The sequence below is a fragment of the Pristiophorus japonicus genome, chromosome 3, assembly GCF_044704955.1.
Source record: "Pristiophorus japonicus isolate sPriJap1 chromosome 3, sPriJap1.hap1, whole genome shotgun sequence".
Classification (NCBI taxonomy): Eukaryota; Metazoa; Chordata; class Chondrichthyes; family Pristiophoridae; genus Pristiophorus; species Pristiophorus japonicus.
This window is the reverse complement of record NC_091979.1, coordinates 232470388-232497099: the sequence shown is the minus strand read 5'-3', so window position 1 is coordinate 232497099 and position 26712 is coordinate 232470388. Positions and strand designations below refer to the sequence as shown.

The 26712-nt window shown below is 47.4% G+C and overlaps 1 protein-coding gene across 1 annotated transcript in view; it reads right to left on the bottom strand.

Moving 5' to 3' along the window:
* Positions 1-24536, bottom strand: part of LOC139260165 (uncharacterized) — a 164009-nt gene extending 139473 nt beyond the window's left edge. Inside the window, exon 1 of the mRNA XM_070876404.1 lies at positions 20836-24536. Within this exon, the coding sequence (XP_070732505.1) occupies positions 23512-24474 (963 nt within the window). The 5' untranslated portion in view covers positions 24475-24536 and the 3' untranslated portion in view covers positions 20836-23511. The remainder of the gene's footprint in view (positions 1-20835) is intronic.
* Positions 24537-26712: the final 2176 nt, after the last annotated feature.

Genomic DNA, 26712 nt, shown 5'->3' with positions numbered 1-26712 from the left:
CTTCCTCCCCGCTGGCGTCAATAAATTCCGCACTGGCGTTGGAACCGACTCTGAGTGTTGAGTGATTCTTCTGATAAACACTAACACTAACACACTGGGAGCGTATTCCCGCTCAAAACAACCGGCAGCTTTAAAATAGAAATCACCTCACCTTCCGCCAATGGCCTCAGGCTGGGCTCCGAGTCTCCCGCCGCAGGCCCGCTGCCACTCTGCACCTCCAGAATGTTCCCGAACTTCCCTCAGCCTCCCCCCGCTCCCGGAATGTTCTCGAATCTACCGCCGAATGTTCTGGAGCTCCTGGTGTCACGTGCCTGCGGGAGGCAGTGGGCGAAGGCTGTCGGCTGTCCTGTCAGGTTCAGTTGAAGCTCCTGCTGCCCCTCCATGGCCTCAGGTTGGAGCTGGGCTTTGTTGAGCCCTGTCTGGGGCCTCTAACTTTGCTGTGTTGTCTACTGGGGCACTGTTGTACAGCTGGTGTCCGGCCCTGCCAATGCTCAAGGTCTCCAGGGAGGAGTCGATTGAATGACATTGTCAGTCCCCCACATCCCTGTTTCCCAGATGGAAGATCACCATGTCCATGGTTTCTACCTGCCCCGTTCATCGACCACGGAGCTCTCAAATCGACACAACAACCAACACACCAAACCAGAGTGGAACCAAGATGCCATGGTACAATTTATCCAGGAACACAAAGAATAAGGTGATCAAACAACCACCTGTATTTCAAATGTACCTCTCATGTTGCAAGATATCGCAAAGCACTTTGCAGAGAAAAAGCATCAAATAATGGGAAAGCTGCAAAGTAGGGACAAAATCCAAAAGCAACTTGTGTTTGTATAGCACCTTTAACATAGTAAAACGTCCCAAGGTGCTTCACAGGAAACTTATCAAACAAAATTTGCCACATAAGGAGATACTATGTCAGATGACTCAAAGCTTGGACAAAGAGGTAGGTTTTAAGGAGCGTCTTAAAGGAGGACGGAGAAGCGGAGAGGTTCAGGGAGGGAGTTCCAGAGCTTAGGCCCAGGCAGCTGAAGGCACGGCCGCCAATGGTGGAGTGATTATAATCGGGGATGCGCAAGAGACCAGAATTGGAGGAGCGCAGAGATCTCGGAGGTTGTGGGGCTGAAGGAGGTTGCAGAGAGGGAATAGAGGAATTTGAAAACACATTTTTAAATCGAGAAGCTGCTTATCTGGGAGCCAATGTAGGTCAGCAAGCACAGTGGGTGAAGGGTAAACGGGACTTGGTGCGAGTTCAGATACAAGCAGCAGAGTGTTGGATGACCACAAATTTACAGAGGGTAGAACATGGGAGGGCAAGCAGGAAATGCAAAAACGAAAGACAAACCCATGAAAGCTAGCCGTATAATTAGTGGAAGCATTTGGTCATCTCGCCCGATACAATAACTTCCATTTATAATGGTGCCTTCAATATACAAAATGTCCCAAGGTGTTTCACAGATGGGCATTAGGAAATTAACACTGAAAAAGGAGGCGAGAAGTTAGCAAAGGTGACCAAGAGTTCAGTCAGAAAGGTGGATTTGATGATCTGAAAGGAGGCGAGTGAGATGGAGGGGGGGGATGAACGATGGAATTCCAGAGAGTAGGAATCAGGTGGCTAAAGGCTGTGTCGTCAGTGATGGGAGGAAGGGATAGGGATGCACAGTAGAACAGAACCTGAGAAAGGGACATATCAGGGTTAGTGTAGAGCTTAACAGGGTTATGGTGATAGGGAGGGGTGAGACCAGGGAGGAAGGATTTATGTTTTCCTGTACAACTATTTATTATTGAAATCAATTGTCAATAGTATACTGCCTTTTTCTGGCTGTATGGTGATGGATCTCTTGCTTCACCTCGTCTCCTTTCTGTATCAGCCATGATTCAGTGGGTAGCACTCGTCTCTAAAGTCAGAAGATTGAGGGTTCAAGTCCCCACTCCAGAGACTTGAACACATGATCCAGACTGACATTCCCAGTGCAGTACTGAGGGAGTTCTGCACTGTCGGAGGTGCCGTCTTTCGGCAGAGACATTAAACCGAGGCGCCATCTGCCCTCTCAGGTGAACATAAAAGAAGAGCAGAGGAGTTCTCCCTGATGTCTTGCCCAATAATTATTCCTCAGTCAACATCACTAAAAAACAGATTACTGGTCATTACCTCATTGCTTTTTGTATAACCATGCTGTGTGCAAATTTGCTACCGCATTTCCTATATTACAACATTGACCACACTTCAAAAGTACTTAATTGGCTGTAATGACATGAAAGGTGCTTTCTCAATGCAAGCCTTCCTGTGGGGATAGAGGGCCATTTCCCTTTCATTGTCATCCTATTGAGCTTCAGGAAATAGTAGACCTTTCTGTACAGTAATATTATCCATGAGGCAACAAGCAATTATTAAGCTGCACGCACTTGTTGCGTTCTACTGTAGGGTTCCAACAGATTTGTCCGGACACCAAAATTGAGACTTCAGAATGCCTATGGTCTGCTCTATCACATTTCTTGTCATCACATGGGCCATCTTATAATGTGTTCTCCCCCTCTGTCTTCGGATATCCTATTGGGTTCATTAGCATGATCACCAATCAACCATCCTGAGATATGATTTGGAGTCCTGAGGACTAGTATAGTAGATTGTCACATGACAACTGCATCCTGTGTCACAGGCATTAACAGGCAGGCTAAGGTGATTGGCACCATGATGAACAATGATACCCTTTGGGCTGGGGTGCAGAGGTTAGGAACTTAGGCGGTGGGGAGAATGTCGGACACTTGGGCTGGGAAGAGGTCAAGAACTTGGGGGGTGGGGACAGGAACTTCTTTGGGGAGTGGGAGAATGTCTTAACCCAGTGAGAATGAGCCCTGTTTGTCCAAATGAGCTCTGTTCTGTCTGGAGTCAGCAGTCAGAATGGCTCAAATTGTACTTTGCAAAGAGAAACTGCTGTGTGTATGTCGGGTCTCTTATATTCTTAGCAGTTGACGATACTCGAGTCCGGTGGTAGTATCCAGGCAAACTTTATTGGCTCAGTTACTTGCAGTTACTCAGAATAAAGCGCGCTCTACCACGTGTTACAGCTTCAGTTATAGTCGCGAACGTGGGGTTTTCCCATTCCCTGATTGGCCCCCCCTGCTGTTACTGGGGTCAGTTTGTTGACTCCGGACTGGCCGCTGGTTGTGACCCAGCTGTCCATTGCAGATAGCAATCGCCTTGGCCATGATGTGATTACCACATCATGCCCCTTCCTCCTGCTGTTCACTGTTTCGCAGCATGTTCCTGTTATCTGGTCGGAACAGCGCTTAACCCTGTGACTGTGCTTTGGCCCCAACCACGCTGCAACCTTTTCTATTGTTAGTGAACACATACACAGCACACAGCTACTCTATAATTATAAATTAATCAAGTCCCAGTTAATCAAGGTCCCACAACAGTTAATCAGATCCCACAACCCTCCCTTTGATTCCCGTCTTAGCCTGAATCATAACGCCCATGTTATATATATATCTTAAGGTGCAGAAGTGGGTGGCGAAAACCCGCTTCCACATTCCTTATTCCGGGTTTAGTCGATGTCATCATACGCATAGCCAATCATCTAATCAAAGCAAACAAACAGTATAATGCTACTATTACAGCAAATACAAATATAATTCCTTGTACCAATGAGCTGCCCACAGAGCCTAGCCATCCTGTGGCCCAGCTCCATAGTGTGGTAGCTGGGGGTTATTTCAGCTGTTCTATCTCCTTTTTGATGTGGTCTGCTCAGTTGGTGATATCCTCGGAACTATCCAGGATATACGTGCAACATTCGGTGCCGATCAAGGCACATGTACCCCCCCCTCTCCGCCAGGATAAAGTCTAAGGTCATTCATTTTGTAAGGCCACTGTGCGAATGGCCACCATTTCGGCGTTTATTTTAAGTAGGGCTCCCGCGGTGTCATTAGCCACCTTTTCCAGGACGGATGCCATGTTAATGGACTCCCTTGCTAATTTACCAGTTCCATACCAAGGAACCAAAATGGCGAAGATCCTTTCAGTCTGCATAATCGCCCGTTTACTGCTTTGCGGAGAAAACAACCCTGGAAGGGAAGTGGAGTGGCGAATGTAGAGTATCACATAACCCAAATAACAAGATCCTGTCCAATTCTGTGGCAGCCAGGAATAAGCCCTGTTGCCGCAAATAAAGTAGGTACCGTTGTATGGGGAATATCGGCCACTTCCTATCACTACCCATCCTTGTGTAAAGTTCTGGCCTGGGGTGGTCTTATTCGGAAAATGCAGGAAGCTCTGCATGCTTCCTTTCGTCACATTCAGGTTTTGCCTCCACGTACTATTCCCCATTCCCTGCCCTCTGGTTTGGTTTCTGATCAGACATACCGACCCTTGCTATCCCTGATGTGTTAGTGAGGGCCAAGAACGGGGACTTTAGGGTTTGGTTATAATTGGGCTGATACCACCCCAAAAAGGTGTTTAGCCCATAACCCGCCGAATGCCATTCGGTCTTTGGTAATCCTACGTCTTCCCCCAGACTATTGGCCCTGTTCCCGTTCATACGGTTCTGGCTAAAAAACCATTCCGCCATCTCAGATTCATTGAGGGGGACCGGTCTCAAAGGAATTCCTCCCTTTGAATGGATCGGTACCTGCGCACATACCCAACAACTGGAGATGTTGGCTTCCTTAGCATAGTTATATGACATGAACATAAAAGTATTTACATGTTACACAGGGGGTAGGGTCAGACCCACGAGTTCAATCAGTCCAAACATTTTGTTGAGTTCAAAAGTTCAGTTGTTTCAGTCTGTTTCCAATACGGGTGCCCATTTAACGTATGAGGCGTGGATCCAAGCATCCTTCCCTTGGATTTTAACCGCCGATCGGGTCATTAGTAATACTTGGTACGGTCCCTCCCACTTGGCTCCCAGCGGTTCTTTGTGTATTTTCTTTACGTATACCCAAACTCCTGGGACGATATCGTGTCCTCCCTCCGGGGGTTCCCCCCCAAACCGCTTTTACCTGTTGGGAAGCAAAACTGATAGCATTTGTTATATTCTGGCAATATTCCAACAATGTGTCACTCATCAGGTGACAGTCAGCTTTTCGCAGATCAATGGTCCCGGGGAAAGACTTGGTCTCCCAGTGATAGAAAATTCAAGCAGGCTGCAAAGTTGAGAAAACACAGACCCCAGTCACAGACCCCTGCCTACATGAGAGCTAGCACATTGCATTAAGTCATAACTCACACTTGACCTTTCAGGACTTTAGGCTGGGAGCCAATTATGAATCGGTTGAGCCAATAAGGTCAAAGGAGGCGAACTTACTATTGTAAATTGATCCAAGTATACGTACAGCCATTTTAAGTCATGTGCTTCAGAACAAAGAGCTGGAATCCTACTAAGGTTCTGTTGCTGCTGCTGGAATACAGTTACGTTAGACTATCACCAGAGTTCGAATCTCATTGAAAATTAAGATATCTAAAAATGTTGGCGTCACGAACAGGATCGCTGAGGGAAGAAACTGAATTTTGGACATCGGACCTACATAGTGAGGTAAGGACTCCCCTTTATAAAAGTCCTCGGTCAATTGTCTAAATTCACCTCCCCTCTACGCGATTCTGAAAGCCTCCGGTTTGCGAACCCTCTGGTTGGTAGTCGGCTCGAGGTCCCATATAGACGTCTAAACTTCAGCGGTGTGTTAGTTAATTCATCACCGACCCACTGATTTGGCTGGAAAGCCTATGACTTGAGACCCCAGTAAAGAAATTAGTACTATGGCAGCAGAAGATAAGAGCAAAGAATTGCCTACAACTGTTAAAGGCGGGCGGGCTCCACCTGAGGTTTCGACAGATGAAATCCTCGAACAGTTGAAAGAATGCATAGAGCAACAATTCGACTTATCTAAAACCTGTATTAAGATCGAATGAAAGTACGGTACCTCCAAAGGACAATGGTCCTTGGACGAGATCAAAATGGTCTGGGGAAAAACGACCCGTATGAAAAATAAAGAACAAACCAGATGGTCCCTAGCCATTATGGGACAGATCCGACAACAGAATGAAATTATGACGCGATCCCAACATGATCGGGACATGACCAGTACAAAGGACCAATTGCAAGCAGTTTGTGAACAACTGAGACAGAAAAAACTTGAACTTGAAAAGTCGGAAGCGGAAGTTAAAGATCTTAAAGGTGAAATTAAAGAATGGAAAAAATCATTAGGTCAAGAGACAGTAATAGGAAAAGGGAAACGTGTCGGTCAATTCCCAGGGTACCATGTTTGGATAAATTAAAAGCGCAAACCCGAAGACACAACCAAGGAATAGATACGGATTCTGAGTCCTCCGATGATACAGGGTCCGTTTAAAAAAAGACGAGTTGTAGTCAAATCAGAAGAGGTTCGAATGAGTGCGGAACCAAAAAAACGAAGAAAAGGGTGTACGGAAAATACTTAGTTCATGATCTGGCAGACCCAGAGAAAATTAATAAATCATCCAAGGATTTGCTCAATCCAAAGAAAGGGGGAGTGAAAACATGGGACCAATCGGACCAATTAAGAAATATATATCAACTTCATCTCTGGGACGGAGTGCAAATTTTGACCATAATGGTGCCAAAAACACAAGGAAGAAAATTGTACGACAAGGTAGAAGAAGCTTTGGGGCGGGGTGAGCAAGAATTAGATGCAGGCTTGGATGCGGTTAAACATTGGCTGCAAGCCTTCAGTCCAGCTAAGACAGACTGGGGAAAAATTGCAGCCTGCCAACAGAAAGGAACAGAGGAGGTCCTGGAGTATGATGAGCGGTTTAGATGCACGTGGCTAGAACATTCGGGTATGGATCATATGGATGAGGAAATGGATGGACAAGAGTTTGGACCCCTGAAAGCAGCTTTCGTGGCAGGTCTAAAGCCAGAACTGTCCAAAATGCTGAAGGTAGTGTTACCGGACTGGGAAGGTAGAGGAACTACCTTTGCAGCATTGGTGGAGCGATGTAACCAATTAGACAGGGATATGGGAGCTAAAGTCCGAGCTGTACAGGCTATGGGATGGAAATCCCAGGATTCCGATAAACAGTCATTAGGAAAATTACCTGGAAAATGTCATTATTGTGGGAAAGAAGGTCACTGGGCCAAGACGTGCAGGGCGAAACAGCAAGGTCATGGCCGGGGAAGAGGATGCAGCCAGAGATACAATTCAGCCAACAAACCAGGCTTGTCACAAGATAACGACCTCATAGAAGCATTTAAGTGACTGACAATACAACAACAGAAGGAGTTACTTGGGATAGCAAAAAACGATTAGAGCCCACCCTGGCCCCACTCCTCGCACTAATACAACAAAGGGGAGATGGGCTATATATAACTGTGAGGGTGGGCGATAAGGATGTGGACTGTCTTTTAGACACAGGGGCGGAATTAACATGCTTACCCCTACAATATGGAGACTCTTTGCCGTTGGATGGTCGGGCACGTACAGCCTATGGAGTTGGGGGCCATAAAATGGAAATTAAAAGGACAACACCGGTACTTATAGAGCTGGGTCCACTTGAACTAACCATGCTGGTCTGGATAGGTCCAGTAGATCAACCCCTTTTGGGAATGGACGTCCTAATCCAAGTAGATTCATCGTTGCATTTCGAGGATGGTCGGGTGACATGGTCAATTAGAACTTTGAAGAAAGAAGAATTGAAGGAACACCCGATATGGGCTAAAGATAAGAACGATTGTGGCCTACTCCAGATGGAGCCTGCGTCATTTACCTGAACCAAGCCTCCATGCACTAAACAGTATCCCATCAGTCCAACTGCCATTACCTGTTATTCAGCAATTGGAGAAACAAGGGGTGCTTATTAAAACGCATAGCTCCTCCAATAGCCCCATGTGGCCGATACAGAAATCTAATGAAACTTGCCGTTTGGCTGTCGATTATAGGAAAGCTAACCAGTGTATTGATCAAAAAGCTCCTTTGGTCGCAGATCCCTCCACCATTTTTAATGTCCTCAAACCGGAACATAAATATTTATCGGTTATAGATATGGCCAACAGATTTTGGTCGGTGCCTCTGGCACCGGAGGTTTGACAATGGTTTGCTTTCATGATCCAAGGACAACAGTATACTTGGACCCGGTTACCACAGGGCTTTCACAACAGCCCTACGGTATTCCACATGGCTTTACAAGGCCATTTGCGAGAATTACCTCCCGTCATCCACAGTCATCCAATATGTAGACAATATCCTGCTAGCTTCAAACACGGAAGAACAGCATGAACAAGATTTACGAGCTCTGCTGGACCACCTTTGGCTGAAAGGACATAAAACCAGCATCGACAAAGCACAAATATCCCAAGAAGAGGTTGTATACCTGGGACAAAAGATTTCACAAGGAAAGAGAGAACTTACCCAGGATAGAACTGCAGCATTCGGGCTGCTAAAAAACCCACCACTATTCAGGAACGATGGACTTTTTGGGATTGTGTAACTTTAACAGAAATTGGATTGACTCCTTCACACAGCTTGCTCAGCCATTGAATGATATCTTAAAGGGGAAACGTGCCTCTAAAGAAGCCATCACCCTCACTAAGGAACAGCAAGAGGCCTTCCTCAGTTTGAAAAGGGCCTTCTGTTCGGCACCGGCCCTGGGAATCCCCGACAGTGGTAAGCCATTTACCCTATTTATCCATGAGAAAGAAGGATATATGACAGCTATACTGACACAAGAACATGGGGATCGGCAAAGACCTATTGGCTATTATTCGTCAAAACTGGATGCGGTAGCCCTCGGATGGGGAAGTTGCCTAAGGGCCATGGAAGCTACATGTCGAGCGGTAATGATCACTGCGGGTCGAGTTCTCGACCAAAAGCTGATGGTCAAGTGTCCCCACAACGTACACACTTTGCTGTCTATGAATAGAATGTCTCAGGTGATGGCAGCTAGATGGACCCACTGGACAGCAATTTTGGAAGCTCCTAATCGCCATATCGTCCGGGCCAGTCCGGTTAATCCCGCAACTATGCTCCCGATGTCAGAATCGAGGGAGCAAGAGGGGGGAGAATGTGAAGAGCATGACTGTGTGAAGATTTTAAAAGAAACAGAAGAAGCAGCCTAAGCAGTAGAGGAGCCTCTGCACAGCCCAGACCTCATCCTGTTCACTGATGAGGTCTGGACAATGGTACCATAAAAGCAGGATGGGCAGTTACAACCTTATATGAGGTAGTGGCAAAAGGATGTTTACCCTCAGGAATGTCAGCACAACAGGCCGAGTTACGGGCCCTGTCAGAAGCATGTCGAATAGCAGAAGGACAGACAGCTAATGTCTATGCAGATTCACGTTATGCTTTTGGAGTCGCTCATGACTTTGGACTGTTATGGCGGAAAAGAGGATTCCTCACTGCTGCCGGTACACCTATCCAAAATGGAAAAGAAGTCCGAGACTTACTAGAGACCATACAATTACCTCAGGAAGTGTCCATCCTGAAGTGTAAGGCCCATACCAAGGAAAATACCACGGAAGCACAGAGAAATGCCTTAGCCGACCAGGCAGCTAAAGATGCCGCCTCACAGGGCACTCCCCCAGAAGAACCAACACAGATGTGCAGATTGAAAGCACTCAGGACACTGACACGAGACCTTCAAACAATGCAAGGCGAGTGTTCCCGAGAGGAAAAATGGACATGGATTGAGGCAAGAATTAAGCTATGCGAAGATGGTGTCTGGAAACAAAGAGTTACCGACAAGCCAATCGCGCCACAAGCGCTTATGCCATTTTTAGCTCAACAGATCCACTCGTGGGGACACTTGGCCTCACAACAGATGACGGCACGGTTCCAGAAAAGCTGGTGGGGCCGGAGATTTAAAAAACACGCCCAGCTGGTAGCAGGCCGTTGTGTGGTCTGCCAGAAAAATAATTCTGGACCCATCACAGTAATGCCCCAACTGAGGCCCCCTGCCCCTGTCGGACCATTCCAGCATCTGCAGGTTGATTATATATCTCTCCCTCCATGCCAAGGATACACTAACATTCTTGTAATGATCGACAGATTCTCTAGATGGGTAGATGCTATCCCAACTAAAAGAGCCACAGCCAAAGGTCTTGTGTAAGGATTACATTCCCCGATGGGCAGTCCCAAGTAGCATTGACTCAGATCAGGGAACCCACTTCACAGGTGCTATCTGCCAAGAAGTCTGTAGGTTACTGAACATTACGTGGGATTTACACTGTCCTTATCACCCACAATCATCAGGACAAGTAGAGTGAGTGAATCGAACGCTGAAACAACGGCTTGCCAAATATCACCAAGAAGGAACACCATGGCCCCAGGCACTACCAATAGTACTATATAGCATTAGGGCAACCCCAAACAGAACTACAGGTCTAAGCCCGTTTGAAATTATAACAGGAAGACCCATGTCACTGCCAGGGACTATTGATTTACGGAAAGCTGATGTTCACTTAATGAGTGACACTTTGTTATCATACTGTCAGAACCTAACCAATGTTATTAGTTCTGTTTCCCGACAGGTATCGGCAGCTTGGGGTAATCCACCCAAAGGAGGACACGGCATCATCCCGGGAGTCTCGGTTTATGTGAAAAAGTTACATAAAAAACCTTTGGGTGCCAAGTGGGAGGGACCTTACCAAGTGCTATTGACCACCCAGGCAGCTATTAAAGTCCAAGGAAAGAAAGCCTGGATCCACGCCTCACACGTTAAACGAGCACCCGTAACTGAAGCTGAAATCTGATAAGGACAATTACTTTTTGCCAAAATGTATAAATTTACTGTACTACTAACTGTAGGTATTCTAGGCATTTGCCTACTTCTTACTAGTCAACCCTCTGCACCAAAGGGAAATAGTAGAGTACCCAGGGAATTACATGTAAATACTTTTTTACATATGTCATACGTTTATGCCAAACAAGGTAACATTTCTAGTTGTGTGCGCATATATTCCTATTCACTCAAAGGGAGGGATTCCCTTGAGGCCAGTTCCCTTGAATATCTCGGAAATGCTGAGTGGATAATTAATCAAAACAAAACAGGCAATGCGTTTCAGGATACGGAAGACTGGGCATGTAAATCGAAGTCAGCAGGTTACAATCTGACTACCTTTGAAGGGGGGTACCAACCGTGCTACAATAATTCCAAACAGCCCCCATTTTTTGTTATCACTAATACAATGGGGGTAGGAAGACCGGGGGAATCGGTCTGTCTGATTAGAAACATCAAAGGAGGCCAAAATATGCAGTATAGTAACTGCTCCCGGAATTATAATGTAATCAAGCCACGGAACCGTCCAAACTGGGCTGATGTGGGAATTCTTAACGTAATGGGGATTCTGACTAAAACAGATGGAAAAGCCTGGACAGGCCCCGGAGTGTTGTTGAAAAAGAAACAACTCACATTCATTGCCTATAATGGCACCTATTGGGTGTGTGGCCACAAGGCCAACCCTTGGCTGCCCCAGAATTGGACGGCATCCTGCAATTTAGACTATATTGTGCCATATATGTATCATATAAAGTCCCTGTCGGAACATCTACACCGTCCTAAGAGAGTTATCACAGAAACAGAGAGGTTCTTTGCCATTCTGGTACACGGGTATGGGACCGCCAAACTGGCAAGGGAATCCATTAACATGGCATCCGTTGTGGAATGGGTAGCCAATGATACCTCAGAGGCCCTAGTTAAAATCAATGCAGAAATGGTAGCAATCCGCACAGTAGCCCTACAGAATAGAATGGCCCTTGACTACATCCTGGCTGAAAAGGGAGGTACTTGCGTCCTACTCGGAACTGAATGTTGCACATATATCCCAGATAGCTCCGAAGAAATTATCCACTTAGCGGAGCATATCCAAAAGGAGGGAGAAAAACTTAAGCAACCCCCATTTTTCACTTTGTGGAGTGCAGCCACTGAATGGCTAGGTTCAATAGGAACTTCATTGGTGGAAGGTTTAATTCTATTCATTGTAATTATTTTACTTTTATATTGTTTGTTTATGTTGATTAAATGTCGTTGCAACCAGGCGGCTGTAGCTGATGTCCTGCAGGTGAGACACCTTGCAGGTCCCAGCAGACTGTCTGTACGTGGCACAGGGGTATGTTATGCTTAAGGGAAGGTTGTTTATTGGTTGAATTAAGATATTGATTTGGATTAAATTGGAATGAGGTTAATTAACCTACTAAAACCAGACATCCATTGTGGCCATGATGGAATTCGGGTTGGTGTAAATTTGTGTGGAAGCTACATGTCCGGACATGTGGCGAAACACATCAACAAATTTTAGAAGGAAACTCTATTAACATGTATGAAATTATTTTGTAGAATGTTTAACCAGTGATACCTGATGTTTTATGATTCAGTTTGTGAAAGAATCAAAGGGGGGATAGAGAATTCAAGCAGGCTGCAAAGTTGAGAAAACACAGACCCCAGTCACAGACCCTTGCCTATATGAGAGCTAGCACATTGCATTAAGTCATAACACACACTTGACATTTCAGGACTTTAGGCTGGGAGCCAATTATGGGTTAAGAACACAGATTGGTGAATCGGTTGAGCCAATAAGGTCAAAGGAGGCCAGCTTACTATTGTAAATTGATCCAGGTATAAGTACAGCTATTTTAAGCCATGTGCTTCAGAACAAGGTTCTGTTGCTGCCGCTGGAATAAAGTTACATTAAACTATCACCGGAGTTCGAATCTCATTGAAAATTAAGAGATCTAACACCCGGTGATTACCTCAAAAATGCTTAAGCCCGTGATTCGGTTTGGGGTGGCCCTGATGCTACACAAGACCATTGGGAGTGCTTGAGGCCACGAGATCCCCTCTTGCTGGTACTTGGCCAGTCGTTGTTTCAAAGTTCGATTCATACGCTCCACTTGGCCTGAGGACTGTGGGTGACAAGGGCAATGTAGATTCCATGTGATGTTGAGCAATCTGCAGACCTCTTGGCACACGGCTCCAGTAAAATGGGTCCCCTGATCAGAGTCAATACTTGCGGGGACTCCCCATCTAAGTATATAGTCTTTACACAGCACCTTAGCCGTATGCGTGGCAGAGCTCCTTCGGGTGGGTACGGCTTCCACCCACCTAGAGAATCGATTCACAATCACTAAGACGTCTGTATACCCCTGACATGGGGGCAATGAGATGTAATCTACTTGCAAATCTCGGAAAGGCCCTGCCGGGGCCGGAGGTCGGAGAAGGGGCATTGTAGTAGAGAGCCCGGGGTTATTTTTCTGGCAGGTGACGCACCTGTCCACCATGGCTTGAGCATGTTTCCTAAAACCCCGGCCCCACCAGCTCTTCTGGAATCGAGCCATCATTTGTTGGGAGGCTAAGTGCCCCCAGGAGTGTATTTGTTGGGCCAAAAAGGGCATTACCACTTGTGGTGCCACTAGTTTTCCTGTCTCAGGCTGCCTCCACATTCCACCTGCCCATAGCTTTATCCCTTCACTTATCCATTCCCATTTTTCCATCCGGAGACATTCCTCCTGCATTTTTGACAGATCCTGTGTCAGCGTTCGGGTCCCCAGTTGACATACAAGGGTGCCCTTCTCTGGTTCCCTTAAGGCGGCTTCCTTAGCTGCCTGGTTGGCCCGTGCATTCCCTTTAGCCTCATCTGTATTCTCCTTCGTATGGGCCTTCCATTTCAGGATAGATACCTCCTCTGGCAGCAGTAATGCTTCAAATAGGTCGCGGACTTCCGCCTCATTCCGTATTTGGGTTCCTGCTGCAGTCAAGAATCCTCTCTTCCGCCATAACTGGCCGAAATCACGTGCCACCCCAAAAGCGTACCTGGAATCCATGTATATATTGGCTGTTTGTCCCTCGGCAACCCTGCAGGCTTTGGACAGCGCTCTCAATTCGGCCTGCTGAGCGGAGGTTCCGGCGGGGAGTCCCCACTTCCTTACTACCTCGTGCAGCGTCGTGACTGCCCAGCCCGCCTTCCGGGTTCCATGCTCCACAGATGAGGATCCGTCCGTAAATTGGATCAAGTCTGAATTGGGTAACGGCTGTTCGGCTGCCGCAGCGGCTCCTTCTGCTTCTTCTAACATGCCTACACAGTGGTGCTGGTCTTCATACCCTTCTTCAGCCAGGGGGAGCATGGTGGCCAGATTAACTGGGCTAGCTCGTACAATATGCAGGTTTGGAGCTTCCAGGATTGTTGTCCATCTGGTCCATCGGGCTGAGGTCACCTGGGTGACCCAGTTCATGGATAGCATAGCATGTACTATATGGGGACACTTGGTGATCAGTTTCTGGTCTAAGACTAATCCCGCCCTTATCATTACTGCTCGGCATGTAGCTTCCATGGCCCTCAGACAACTTCCCCATCCAAGAGCCACTGTGTCCAGTTTGGCCAAGTAGTATCCGATAGGCCTCTGTTGGTCCCCATGTTCTTGGGTCAGGATAGCAATCATGTATCCTTCTTTCTCATGCACGAATAGGGTGAAGGGCTTCCTGGTGTCCGGGATCCCTAGGGTGGGTGTCGTGCACAGGGTCTGTTTCAGTTTTTCAAACGCCTCCTTTTACTCCTCAGCCAGGGTGATAGCTTCTTTTGAGGTCTGTTTTCCTTTTAGCAGGTCATTCAATGGTTGTGCCAATTCTGTGTAGGAGTACACCCAGTTCCTATTAAAATTGCACAGAACCAAGAAGGATCAAAGTTCCTGGATCGTGGCGGGCTGTTTAGTCACATGAATCGCCTCGGTCCTATCCTGGGTCAGTCCCCGCTCTCCCATTGAGATCTTTTGTCCTAGGTAAATTACTTCTTCCTCGGCTATCTGGGCCTTAGCCAGACTGGCCTTGTATCCCTTTTTGACGAGGTGGTCCAGTAAGGTCAGCACGTCTCGTTCATGCTGTTCTTCCATGGTGGATGCCAGTAGGATATCATCGACATATTGTATGATCGTAGATCCCATCGGGGGTAGCTCCCTTAAGTGACCCTGGAGGGCCATGTGGAACACTGTTGGGCTGTTGTGGAACCCTTGAGGTAGACGGGTCCAGGTGTATTGCTGCCCCTGAATGGTAAAGGCAAACCATGGCTGCACCTCTGGGGCCAACGGAATTGCCCAGAATCCGTTGGTCATATCAATAACGAAGAAGTATTTGTCTTCCGGCGTCAGAGCCTGAAATATAGTGGAGGGGTCCACTACCAATGGGGCTTTTTGGTCAATGCACTGGTTGGCCTTCCGGTAGTCCACTGTCATGGCCAGGCGTCTTTACCCTTATGCACTGGCCACACAGGGCTGTTGGATGAGCTGTGGGTATTAACTAGTACCTCTTGTTCTTCTAACTGCCGGATGATGGGTAATATTCCTTGGATTGATGTTGGGCTGATCGGGTACTGTTTGGTGCAAGGAGGTGGGGTCCCGGTGAAGGTAACCGGGTCCATTTTAAGCAAGCCACAGTCATGTTCGTCCTTGGCCAATATTGGGTGGTCCCTTAGTTCTTCCCTCTGCAGGGATTGGCTCGACCATGTGACTTGGCCGTCCTCAAAGTCCAGGGGGAGGAGTCTATTTTCACCAAGACGTCCATCCCGAGTAGGGGTTGTCCCAATGGTCCCACCCAGACCGATGCGATTATTTCATGTGGTCCCAGAACCAAACACATCGGCTGGGTTCGATGGAATATCAGCTTATGGCCTCCGACTCCATGTGCCGCACGGGTTGTCCCGTCGAGGGGGAATTTATAATTTTCAGGCACACACGTCAATTCTACCCGTGTCCAATAAACAATCAATCTCTTGGTCGCCCTCTCCCACACTGACATATAGTCCGTCCCTGCGCTGATGTATTAATGCTAACAGGGATCCTGCTGGGGAGGGGGTGGGCTCTACGAGTTTTTTGCACACTCCAGCAACTGCAGCTGCTGATCAAAGGAAAGTTCTTTAAACCGCTCCATCATGACCGCCTGTCGGCCTGTTTCTGGCCCATCCCTGAGCTTCCCTGGTTGTTCTGTTTCTTCGCTCGGCACGATTGGGCCCAATGTCCCTCTTTACCGCAATAATGGCATTTTCCCAGCAGTCTTCCGGATGTCTGTCCCTCCCAGTCCTTTGGTTTCCATCCAGTCTGCATTACTCGGACCTTTGAAGTTAAATCCCAATCTAACTGGCTACACTGGTCTACCAACTGCGCGTAGGAGGTTCCCCGATCATCCCAATCTTCCAGGGTTGCCTTCACTAATTTAAATAGTTCTGGTTTCAACCCCACCATAAAGATAGCCTTCAAGTGTCCGACTCTTTTGTCATCCATCTGCTCCGCATCTTGATGCAGACGCGAATGTTCCAGTCACGTAGACTTAAATCGCTCTTCATACTCGAGTACCTCCTCTGTGCCTTTTTGCTGGCACACTGCAATCTTACTCCAATCCGTCCTTGCCGGCCAGTACTTTCTTAACCACCTTTTCACTTCTCCCCAGGCTGCGTCAATCCCCTGTCCAGTGTATCCAAGTGCCTCTTTAACTGCCCTCTGGAGTTTACGTGCCGATCGTCCCGGCACCATGACGGTCAGAATCTGGACTCGGTCCAAAGGATGGAGTGTGTAAATACTTCGCAGTCGATCTAATTGTTCCCAAGTTCTCCCCCCCGCCCCCTTTTTCGGGTGTTGGAGTTCTTTTGACCATTTATCTATTTTTTCAGGTTCCGCGGCTATGTGAACTATCATATTCTCGTATCTTTGTTTATGTTTCTTATTCCACCTTCCATCTTGGTTGTCGTCTCTACTTTAACACTCGTTATTTTTAGTGGGGCTAATATTGCTGCCATTTGAGTCCTCGTTGGATGACGAGGAGCCCGAATCTGAATCCGACATCACTACTCCCGCCTGTTGCCTTTCCAGCTGTCGGTGTTCTTTCCCTACTTGTGCCAGACTTGGATAGACGGCTTTGTACTCCAGATGCAGCCGCTGCGTACTGGCTGCGACCGAATCTTTAATCACACCCTTCAGTTTAGTTATCTCTTTCCCTTTCTTCTCTATTTTTGAATTTTTCTTGGTCACTTGTTCCCCAAATGCTCTGATTTGATCTCTAGTAGCTTTCAGATTCCGGTCAAATTGGGACTGGGTCATGATTTCTTTTCTCTGTCGAACTTGGCTCATGACAGCAGGTCCTTTCTTTATCTTTCATGCGCGTGGTTTTCCCCCATACCCTTTTTATATCGTCCAGGATCCACTGACCCTTAGAGGTTCCGTACTTTTGTTCAATTTCGGTACGTTTTTCGTAAATCAAACCGCTGCTCGATGTATTCCCTAAGGCTTTCTAACACTTCCTCGTCTGTGATCTCCGGTGGGGCCAGCCCTCCTTTTTCAGTCGTGGGACGGTTTTTGTTTCCGCCTTCAGCCATTGTGCCGATTTAGAACCCTTTCTTGCGGCGAGTGCGAGTCGTGGACCTTAAGTCCGGGACAGGACCTTATGTTCTGTCGAGTGGAGAGCTCTCAGTTACGGGGGTCTTGCCCCTAATACTACCCACAGATGGTTCTTTTAAAGATCGCGTGAATGACGCCTGCCGCGAAAGACATTGGACGAGGACTTTATTTAAGAGGTGTCCTTACCCTCGTGTCGACGTGGGTCCTAGGGTCTCCCAGCGGTTGACATTCAACGATCCTGCCGACTACGCCAGAATGTAGGGTCTCTTATATTCTTAGCAGTTGACGAGGCTCGAGTCCGGTGGTAGTATCCAGGCAAACTTTATTGGCTCAGTTACATTCAGTTACATCTTGCAGTTACAAAGAATAAAGCGCGCTCTACCGTGTGTTACAGCTTCAGTTATAGTCGCGAACGTGGGGTTTTCCCATTCCCTGATTGGTCCCCCTGCTGTTACTGGGATCAGTTTGTCGACTCTGGACTGGGGGCTGGTTATGACTCAGCTGTCTATTGCAGATAGCAATCGCCTTGGTCATGATGTGATTACCACATCATGCCCCTTCCTGCTGCTGTTCACTGTTTCGCAACATGTTCCTGTTATCTGGTCGGAACACCGCTTAACCCTGTGACTGTGCTTTGGCCCCAACTATGCTGCAACCTTTTCCATTGTTAGTGAACATGTACACAGCACACAGCTACTCTATAATTATAAATTAATCAGGTCCCAGTTAATCAGGTCCCACATTGTATCTGGGAGTATAAATCAAGAAATAATGGAGGCTTGTAAAAAAGGAATGGCAATAAGCATGGGCAATTTTAACCTTCATATTGATTGGACAAAGCAAATTGGCCAGGGTAGCCTTGAGGAAGAGTTTGTAGATTGTATCTGGGATAGTTTCCTTGAACAGTACATTGCGGAACCAACCAGGGAGCAGGCTATCTTAGATCTGGTACTGTGTAATGAGACAAGATTAATAAATGATCCCCTAGTAAAGAATCCTCTAGGAATGAGAGACCATAACATGGTTGAATTTCAAATTCAGTTGGAGGGTGAGAAAGTTGGATCTCTAACCAGGGTCCTAAGCTTAAATAAAGGAGACTACAAAGGTGTGAAGGCAGAGTTGGCTAAAGTGGACAGGAAAAATAGATTAAAGAGTGGGATGGTTGATGAGCAGTGGCAGACATTTAAGGAGATATTTCATAACTCTCTCAACAAAAATATATCCCAATGAGAAGGAAAGGATGGAAGAGAAGGGATAGCCATCTGTGGCTAACTAAAGAAATAAGGGATGGTAGCAAATTGAAAACAAGGGCATACAATGTGGCTAAGACTAGTGGGCAGCCAGAAGATTGGGAAACTTTTAAAATCCAGCAAAGAATGACTAAAAAAAAATAAAGAGAGAGAAGATAGATTATGAAAGTAAACTAGCATGAAATATAAAACAGATAGTAAGAGTTTCTATAGGTTCATAGAAAAGGAAATGAGTGGCTAAAGTAAATGTTGGTCTAGAGGATGAGACTGGGGAATTAATAATGGGAAACAGGGAAATGGCAGAGACTTTGAACAAATATTTTGTATTGGTCTTCACGGTAGAAGACACTAAAAACACCCAATAGGGGATAATCAAGGGGCTATAGAGAGGGAGGAACACTCACTATCACTAAAGAAGTAGTACTTGGTAAAATAATGGGACTAAAGGTGGACAAGTCCCCTGGACCTGATGGCTTTCATCCTAGGGTCCTAAAAGAAGTGGCTGCAGAGATAGTGGATGCATTGGTTGTAATCCACCAAAACTTCCTGGATTCTGGGGCAGTCCCAGTGGATTGGAAAACCACAAATGTAACGCCTCTATTTAAAAAAGGAAACAGAAAGCAGGAAACTATAGACCAGTTAGCCTAACATCTGTCATTGGGAAAATACTGGAGTCCATTATTATGGAAGCAGTAGCATGACATTTGGAAAAGCATAATTCAATCAAGCAGAGTCAGCATGGTTTTATGAAAGGGAAATCCTGTTTAACAAATTTGCTGGAGTTCTTTGAGGATGTAACGAGCAGGGTGGATAAGGAGGAACCAGTGGATGTGGTGTATTTGGATTTCCAGAAGGCATTCGATAAGGTGCCACATAAAAGGTTACTGCACAAGATAAAAGTTCACGGTGTTGGGGGTAATATATTAGTATGGTTAGAGGATGGACTAACTAACAGGAAACAGAGAGTCGGGATAAATGGGTCATTTTCCGGTTGGCAATCAGTAACTAGTGGGGTGCCATAGGGATCGGTGCTGGGGCCTCAACTATTTACAATCTATATTAATGACTTGGATGAAAGGACCGAGTGTGATGTAGCCAAGCTTGCTCCTGATACAAAGATGGATAGGAAAGCAAATTGTGAGGAGGACACAAAACATCTGCAAAGGGATACAGAGAGCTATGTGAGTGGGAAAAATTTTGGCAAATTGAGTATAATGTAGGAAAATGTGAGGTTATCCACTTTGGCAGAAAAAATAGAAAAGCAAATTATAAATTAAATAGAGAAAAATTGTAAAGTGTTGCAGAACAGAGAGATCTGGGTGTCCTTGTGCATGAAACACAAAAAGTTAGTATGCAGATACAGCAAGTAATCAGGAAGGCAAATGGAATGTTGGCCTTTATTGCAAGGGGGATGGAGTATAAAAGCAGAGAAGTCCTGCTACAACTGTACAGGGTATTGTTGAGGCCACACCTGCAGTACTGTGTGCAATTTTGGTCTCCATATTTAAGGAAGGATATACTTGCATTGGAAGCTGTTCAGAGAAGGATCACGAGGTTGATTCTGGAAACGAGAGGGTTGACTTATGAAGATAGGTTGAGTAGGTTGGGAGTTGTGTACAGACCACCAAACAGTAGTAGTGAGGTTGGGGACAGCATCAAACAAGAAATTAGGGATGTATGCAATAAAGGTACAGCAGTTATCATGGGTGACTCTAATCTACACATTGATTGGGCTAACCAAACTGGTAGCAATGCGGTGGAGGAGGATTTCCTGGAGTGTATTAGGGATGGTTTTCTAGACCAATATGTCGAGGAACCAACTAGGGAGCTGGCCATTCTAGACTGGGTGATGTGTAATCAGAAAGGACTAATTAGCAATCTTGTTGTGCGAGGCCCCTTGGGGAAGATGACCATAACATGGTGGAATTCTTTATTAAGATGGAGAGTGACACAGTTAATTCAGAAACTAGGGTCCTGAACTTAAGGAAAGGTAACTTCGATGGTTTCAGACGTGAATTGGCTAGAATAGACTGGCAAATGATACTTAAAGGGTTGACGGTGGATAGGCAATGGCAAACATTTAAAGATCACATGGATGAACTTCAGCAATTGTACATCCCTGTCTGGAGTAAAAATAAAACGGGGAAGGTGACTCAACCGTGGCTAACAAGGGAAATTAAGGATAGTGTTAAATCCAAGGAAGAGGCATATACATTGGCCAGAAAAAGCAACAAACCTGAGGACTGGGAGAAATTTAGAATTCAGCAGAGGAGGACAAAGGGTTTAATTAAGAGGGGGAAAATAGAGTATGAGAAGAAGCTTGCCGGGAAAATAAAAACTGACTGCAAAAGCTTCTATAGATATGTGAAGAGAAAAAGATTAGTGAAGACAAACATAGGTCCCTTGCAGTCGGATTCAGGTGAATTTATAATGGGGACCAAAGAAATGGCAGACCAATTGGGCAAACACTTTGGTTCTGTCTTCACGAAGGAAGACACAAATAAACTTCTGGAAGTACTAGGGGACCGAGGATCTAGTGAGAAGGAGGAACTGAAGGATATCCTTATTAGGTGGGAAATTGTGTTCGGGAAATTGATGGGATTGAAGGCCGATAAATCCCCAGGGCCTGATAGTCTGCATCCCAGAGTACTTAAGGAAGTGGTCCTAGAAATAGTGGATGCATTAGTAATCATTTTCCAACAGTCTATCGACTCTGGATCAATTCCTATGGACTGGAGGGTAGCTAATGTAACACCACTTTTTAAAAAGGGAGGGAGAGAGAAAGCGGGTAATTAGAGACCGGTTAGCCTGACATTAGTAGTGGGGAAAATGTTGGAATCGATTATTAAGGATGAAATAGCGCCGCATTTGGAAAGAGTGACAAGGTCGGTCCAAGTCAGCATGGATTTAGGAAGGGGAAATCATGCTTGACAAATCTTCTAGAATTTTTTGAGGATGTAACTAGTAGAGTGGACAAGGGAGAACCAGTGGATGTAGTGTATTTGGACTTGCAAAAGGCTTTTGACAAGGTCCCACACAAGAGATTGGTGTGCAAAATCAAAGCACATAGTATTGGGGTAATATACTGACGTGGATAGAGAACTGGTTGGCAAACAGGAAGCAGAGAGTCGGGATAAACGGGTCCTTTTCAGAATGGCAGGCAGTGACTAGTGGAATGCCGCAGGGCTCAGTGCTGGGACCCCAGCTCTTTATAATGTACATCAATGATTTGGATGAAGGAATTGAGTGTAATATCTCCAAGTTTGCAGATGACACTAAACTGGGTGGCGGTGTGAGCTGTGAGGAGGATGCTAAGAGGTTGCAGGGTGACTTGGACAGGTTAGGTGAGTGGGCAAATGCATGGCAGATGCAGTATAATGTGGATAAATGTGAAGTTATCCACTTTGGTGGAAAAAATGAAGGCAGAATATTATCTGAATGGCGGCAGTATAGGAAAAGGGGAGGTGCAACGGGACCTGGGTGTCATGGTTCATCAATCATTGAAAGTTGGCATACAGTTACAGCAGGCGGTGAAGAAGACAAATGGTATGTTGGCCTTCATAACTAGGGGATTTGAGTACAGGAGCAGGGACATCTTACTGCAGTTGTACAGGGCCTTGTGAGGCTTCACCTGGAATATTGTGTTCAGTTTTGGTCTCCTAATCTGAGGAAGGACATTCTTGCTATTGAGGGAGTGCAGCGAAGGTTCATCAGACTGATTCCCGGGATGGCAGGACTGACATATGAGGAGAGACTGGATCAACTGGATCAACATTGGAGTTTGGAAGGATGAGAGTGGATCTCATAGAAACATATAAGATTCTGACGGGACGGGACAGGTTAGATGCGGGTAGAGTGTTCCCGATGTTGGGGAAGTCCAGAACCAGGGGACACAGTCTCATGATAAGGGGTAAGCCATTTAGGACTGAGATGAGGAGAAACTTCTTCACTCAGAGAGTTGTTAACCAGTGGAATTCCCTGCCGCAGAGAGTTGTTGATGCCAGTTCATTGGATATATTCAAGAGGGAGTTAGATATTGCCCTTATGGCTAATGGGATCAAGGGGTATGGAGAGAAAGCAGGAAAGCGGTACTGAGGGAATGATCAGCCATGATCTTATTGAATGATGGTGCATGCTCGAAGGGCCAAATGGCCGACTGCTGCACCTATTTTCTATGTTTCTATGTTGGGCCTATACTCATTGGAGTTCAGAAGAATGAGAGGTGATCTAATCGAAACATATCACATAATGAGGGGGCTCAACAAGGTGGATGCAGAGAGGATATTTCCACTCAGAGGAAACTAAAACTAGTTGGCACAGTCTCAGAATAAGGGGCCGCCCATTTAAAACTGAGATGTGGAGGAGTTTCTTCTCTCAGAGGGTTGTAAATCTGTGGAATTCTCTGCCCTCGAGAGTTGTGGAGGCTGGGTCATTGAATATCTTTAAGGCGAAGATTTTTGAGCGATAAGAGAATAAGGGGTGATGGGGAGGGGGCAGGGAAGCGGAGCTGAGTCCATGATCAGATCAGCCATGATCTTATTGAATGGCGGAGCAGGCTCCAGGGGTCAAATGGCCGACTCCTGCTCCTATTGAGCTTCTTTCTCAACGATAATGTTCGCACACATTGGCGACAACCCGAACATGGAAGAGATGTGCCTTCTGAAAACAGGACCCGTGTGTGTGACCACCTCAGGGGGCGTAACCAGTCTATAGGCAATAAGGTGATCAATAAACATAACCCCACTGTGACTACGCAGTAAAATAGAAGTCACATTTTTCCTAATATTATTTTGAATGCTAATATATGAAATTATCGCAAACTATTGCAAACATTCCCAAAAGGTCAGAGAGTCAAGTTTAAAATATTGCTGACAGACAGCTGAGAATTGGAGTTGTTCGCAGCGCACTGTTTTTATTTAGCTCCGGGCGACTCACACAGAGATCTGCGGAGATCCTCCGCCTCATCCCGGCTCAGATACACGATGCGGAATCGTTGACTCTCGTCCATTTCGCAGACGGTGAGGTGTTTGCACTCCAGGGGGACCGGGAACTCGGGCTTTTCATCGGGCAGGTAGAAGGCAAAGCTCATGTACTCCCAGGAGCGACGGTCTGGGTAACAGTCGTCGACTCTCCACTCCCCATCGCCACCCTCCCGCAGCACTCGCACTTCCGAACCTGTTGATTCTGGGCTCCATGTCCAGTTGGTGCCTTCCCGGGAGACAACTTCAGAAGGGAGTGGAGGGCATCTCTCGAATAGCTTGACACCGGGCGGGTGGACAGCCACAGTGTGCATGATCTCCAGATCATATTTGAAAGTTCCCAACACGCTGAACGCGGGATCTTTCCCCTGGCACACTGTTTTCTGATACTCGGCTATCAGATCATTTACATTGTAGGTGAATTTGAAATTCCCGTAGTTGGACTTTTCCAGGAAAGCGGGAGAGCTGATGTACTGCTCCACCAGGGAGTCCCGCAAACCTTCCAGGTCCTGGGATTGGTTTCTTAACCAGTTTCCCGTTGTCTCCCTGTGTTCTCTCTTCTTTTCCTCTGTTTCCTCTTGATTCACTCTGGCATGCCACCACGAGAAACGGACGCTCAGATTTTCTCCAATTTCTTTTCCGTTTGCAAACTTCATGCACTGGTCGGCGAGGATGCCTTTGACTCCCTTCGAGTTAGTGACGTGGGTAACGTTTGTGATCGAGAAACAAGTGCGTTCTCCGTCTTGGAGATCGTCGATTTTGAGATCAAGTGAAGCGGAGTCCGGGTACGTGAACACTCTGCCCCACTCCTTGAGGCTAACATGTTTCAGGGGGTAGAAGTCTTCCGGTCCGCCGAACCCAACCCTAATTCGATACCATTTCTGACCGGTGTACATGGTTCCCTCCAACCGAACAGGAAGGGAGGGAATCCGGGTTCTCTGGAGTAACCCCAAGAGCAGTACCCGTCGAGCAGAAACGAAAGTGAGAACAAACATTACCGACTCCGCCCCCAGCTCAATTCCCACTCATCCTTTTCTGCACATGCGTCCAACACAAGGTTGCCTCCACTGAGCCCCCAGAGCCCCGAGCCCCCCACAGCCCCGAGCGTCCCCGGGCCCGAGCCTCCCACAGCCGCGCCCCCCCCCCCCTCCACAGCCGCGGGCCCCCCGCAGCCCCAAGCCCCCCACAGCCGCGGGCCCCCCGCAGCCCCAGGCCCCCACAGCCCCGAGCCCCCCACAGCCGCGGGCACCCCACAGCACCGAGTCCCCCAAAGTCCCGAGCTCCGAGCACCCCACAGTCCCGAGCGTCCCCGGGCCTCGAGCCTCGCACAGCCCCGAGCCTCTCTCGGTGCCAGGGAGACTGGGCGGTGGGGAGAGCGAGAGGCAGCCGGGGAGAGAGAGCTTGGGGAGGGAGGCAGAGAGAGAGAGCTTGGGGGCAGAGAGAGGAGCTTGCGGGGGGAGGGGGCGATAGAGAGAGAGAGAGCTTGGTGGCCAGAGAGAGTACTGGTGAGGCAGAGAGAGAGCTTGGGCGGGGGGGGGGGGGGGGCAGAGAGAGAGTGCTTGGGGGGCAGAGAGAGAGAGCTTGGGGGGGCAGATAGAGAGAGAGAGAGCTTGGGGGGGCAGATAGAGAGAGAGAGAGCTTGGGGGGTGAAGGGAGTGAGAGAGCTTGGGGGAGCAGGGAGAGAGAGAGCTGGGGAGGGCAGGGAGAGAGAGAGAGAGAGCCTGGGGGGCAGGGAGAGAGAGAGCCTGGGGAGGGCAGGGAGAGAGAGAGAGAGAGCCTGGGGGGCAGGGAGAGAGAGAGCCTGGGGAGGGCAGGGAGAGAGAGAGAGAGAGCCTAGGGGGCAGGGAGAGAGAGAGCCTGGGGAGGGGGGAGGGGGGAGGGCAGCGAGAGAGAGAGAGCTTGGGGAGGGGAGCAGGGAGAGAGAGAGATAGCCTAAGGAGCAGAGAGAGAGAGCTTGCGGGGGGGGGGGGGTGCAGACAGAGAGAGCTGGGGGGGGGGGTGCAGAAGTCACGACTCACTGTTCATTTCATACCCAATAAACATATTCATAATCCGTACACCATGACCCATCTATGGGGGGAGGGGGGTAAGGTCTTGTGTTTGGGTAAGGGTCTTCAGCTCGCAGAGGGATTGCTGGGGCAAGGGTCTTCAGCTGGCGGAGGGATTGCTGGGGCAAGGGTCTTCAGCTGGCAGAGGGATGCACTTGCGCTGGGGTAAGGATCTTCAGCTGGAACTTGGTGGCTTTAGGGGAGATCTATCCTCTTCCGTAAATAGGAGTTCCCATTATTATGATTGCGAAACACCCCCAAACACCAAAACACTTTTATTTTGTTTTGCTTTTGTATGTTTTAAAACTTTTGCGCCTGCTTTTATCAGGCGCACGAATTTTGAGGGCATCAGCTGGGCAAGATATGGGCAAATACCGCAATCTTGCCGTTGCAAATGTCCTCCTCCGAGATGGAGGATCTGTCAAGCAGACAGATCGGAAATGCTTGTGCATGCGCTGAAAACCGGCTTTTGCGGTGCCTTCCCAGGTCCACACTCCGTACGGACCCTGGAGGCCACGATTTCTAGGCCAATGCTGTTAAATGAACTATGGACCATGTAAAACTTGTTTTTTTTTATGGGGGAGGGGAAAGGCTCGGTATAATCGGCATTTCATCAGTGTTGGGAACTGGAGTAAAGCCAGTTCAGGTTATCCAGAGAATGGTGAGAATGTGGAACTCACTATCACAGGGAGTGGTTGAAACGAATAGTATCGACAAGCATATGAGGGAAAAGAGGGTTATGCTGATAGATTTAGACGAGGAAAGACGAGAGGAGGCTGGAGTGGAGCATAAACGCCGCGTGGACTGGTTGGTTGGGTCGAATGGCCTGTTTCTGGGCCGTGTATCCGATGTAATTCTAAATAATTTCAATGGGATGCTACTAGTTGGGGGTTGGGGGGGGGGGGTGTTGAAGGGACAATAATTGAACCCAGATTGCTCTCCAAACCGGCGATACTTCCGATTTACATTTGTCACAAGTGGTTGGTAGGGCACTTCTGTTTTCGAACATAACAACCAATATCGAGAATAGATGACGCACGATCTGGAGGAGGGTGGGTCTGAATGTCACACGACAGTTCAGCTCAC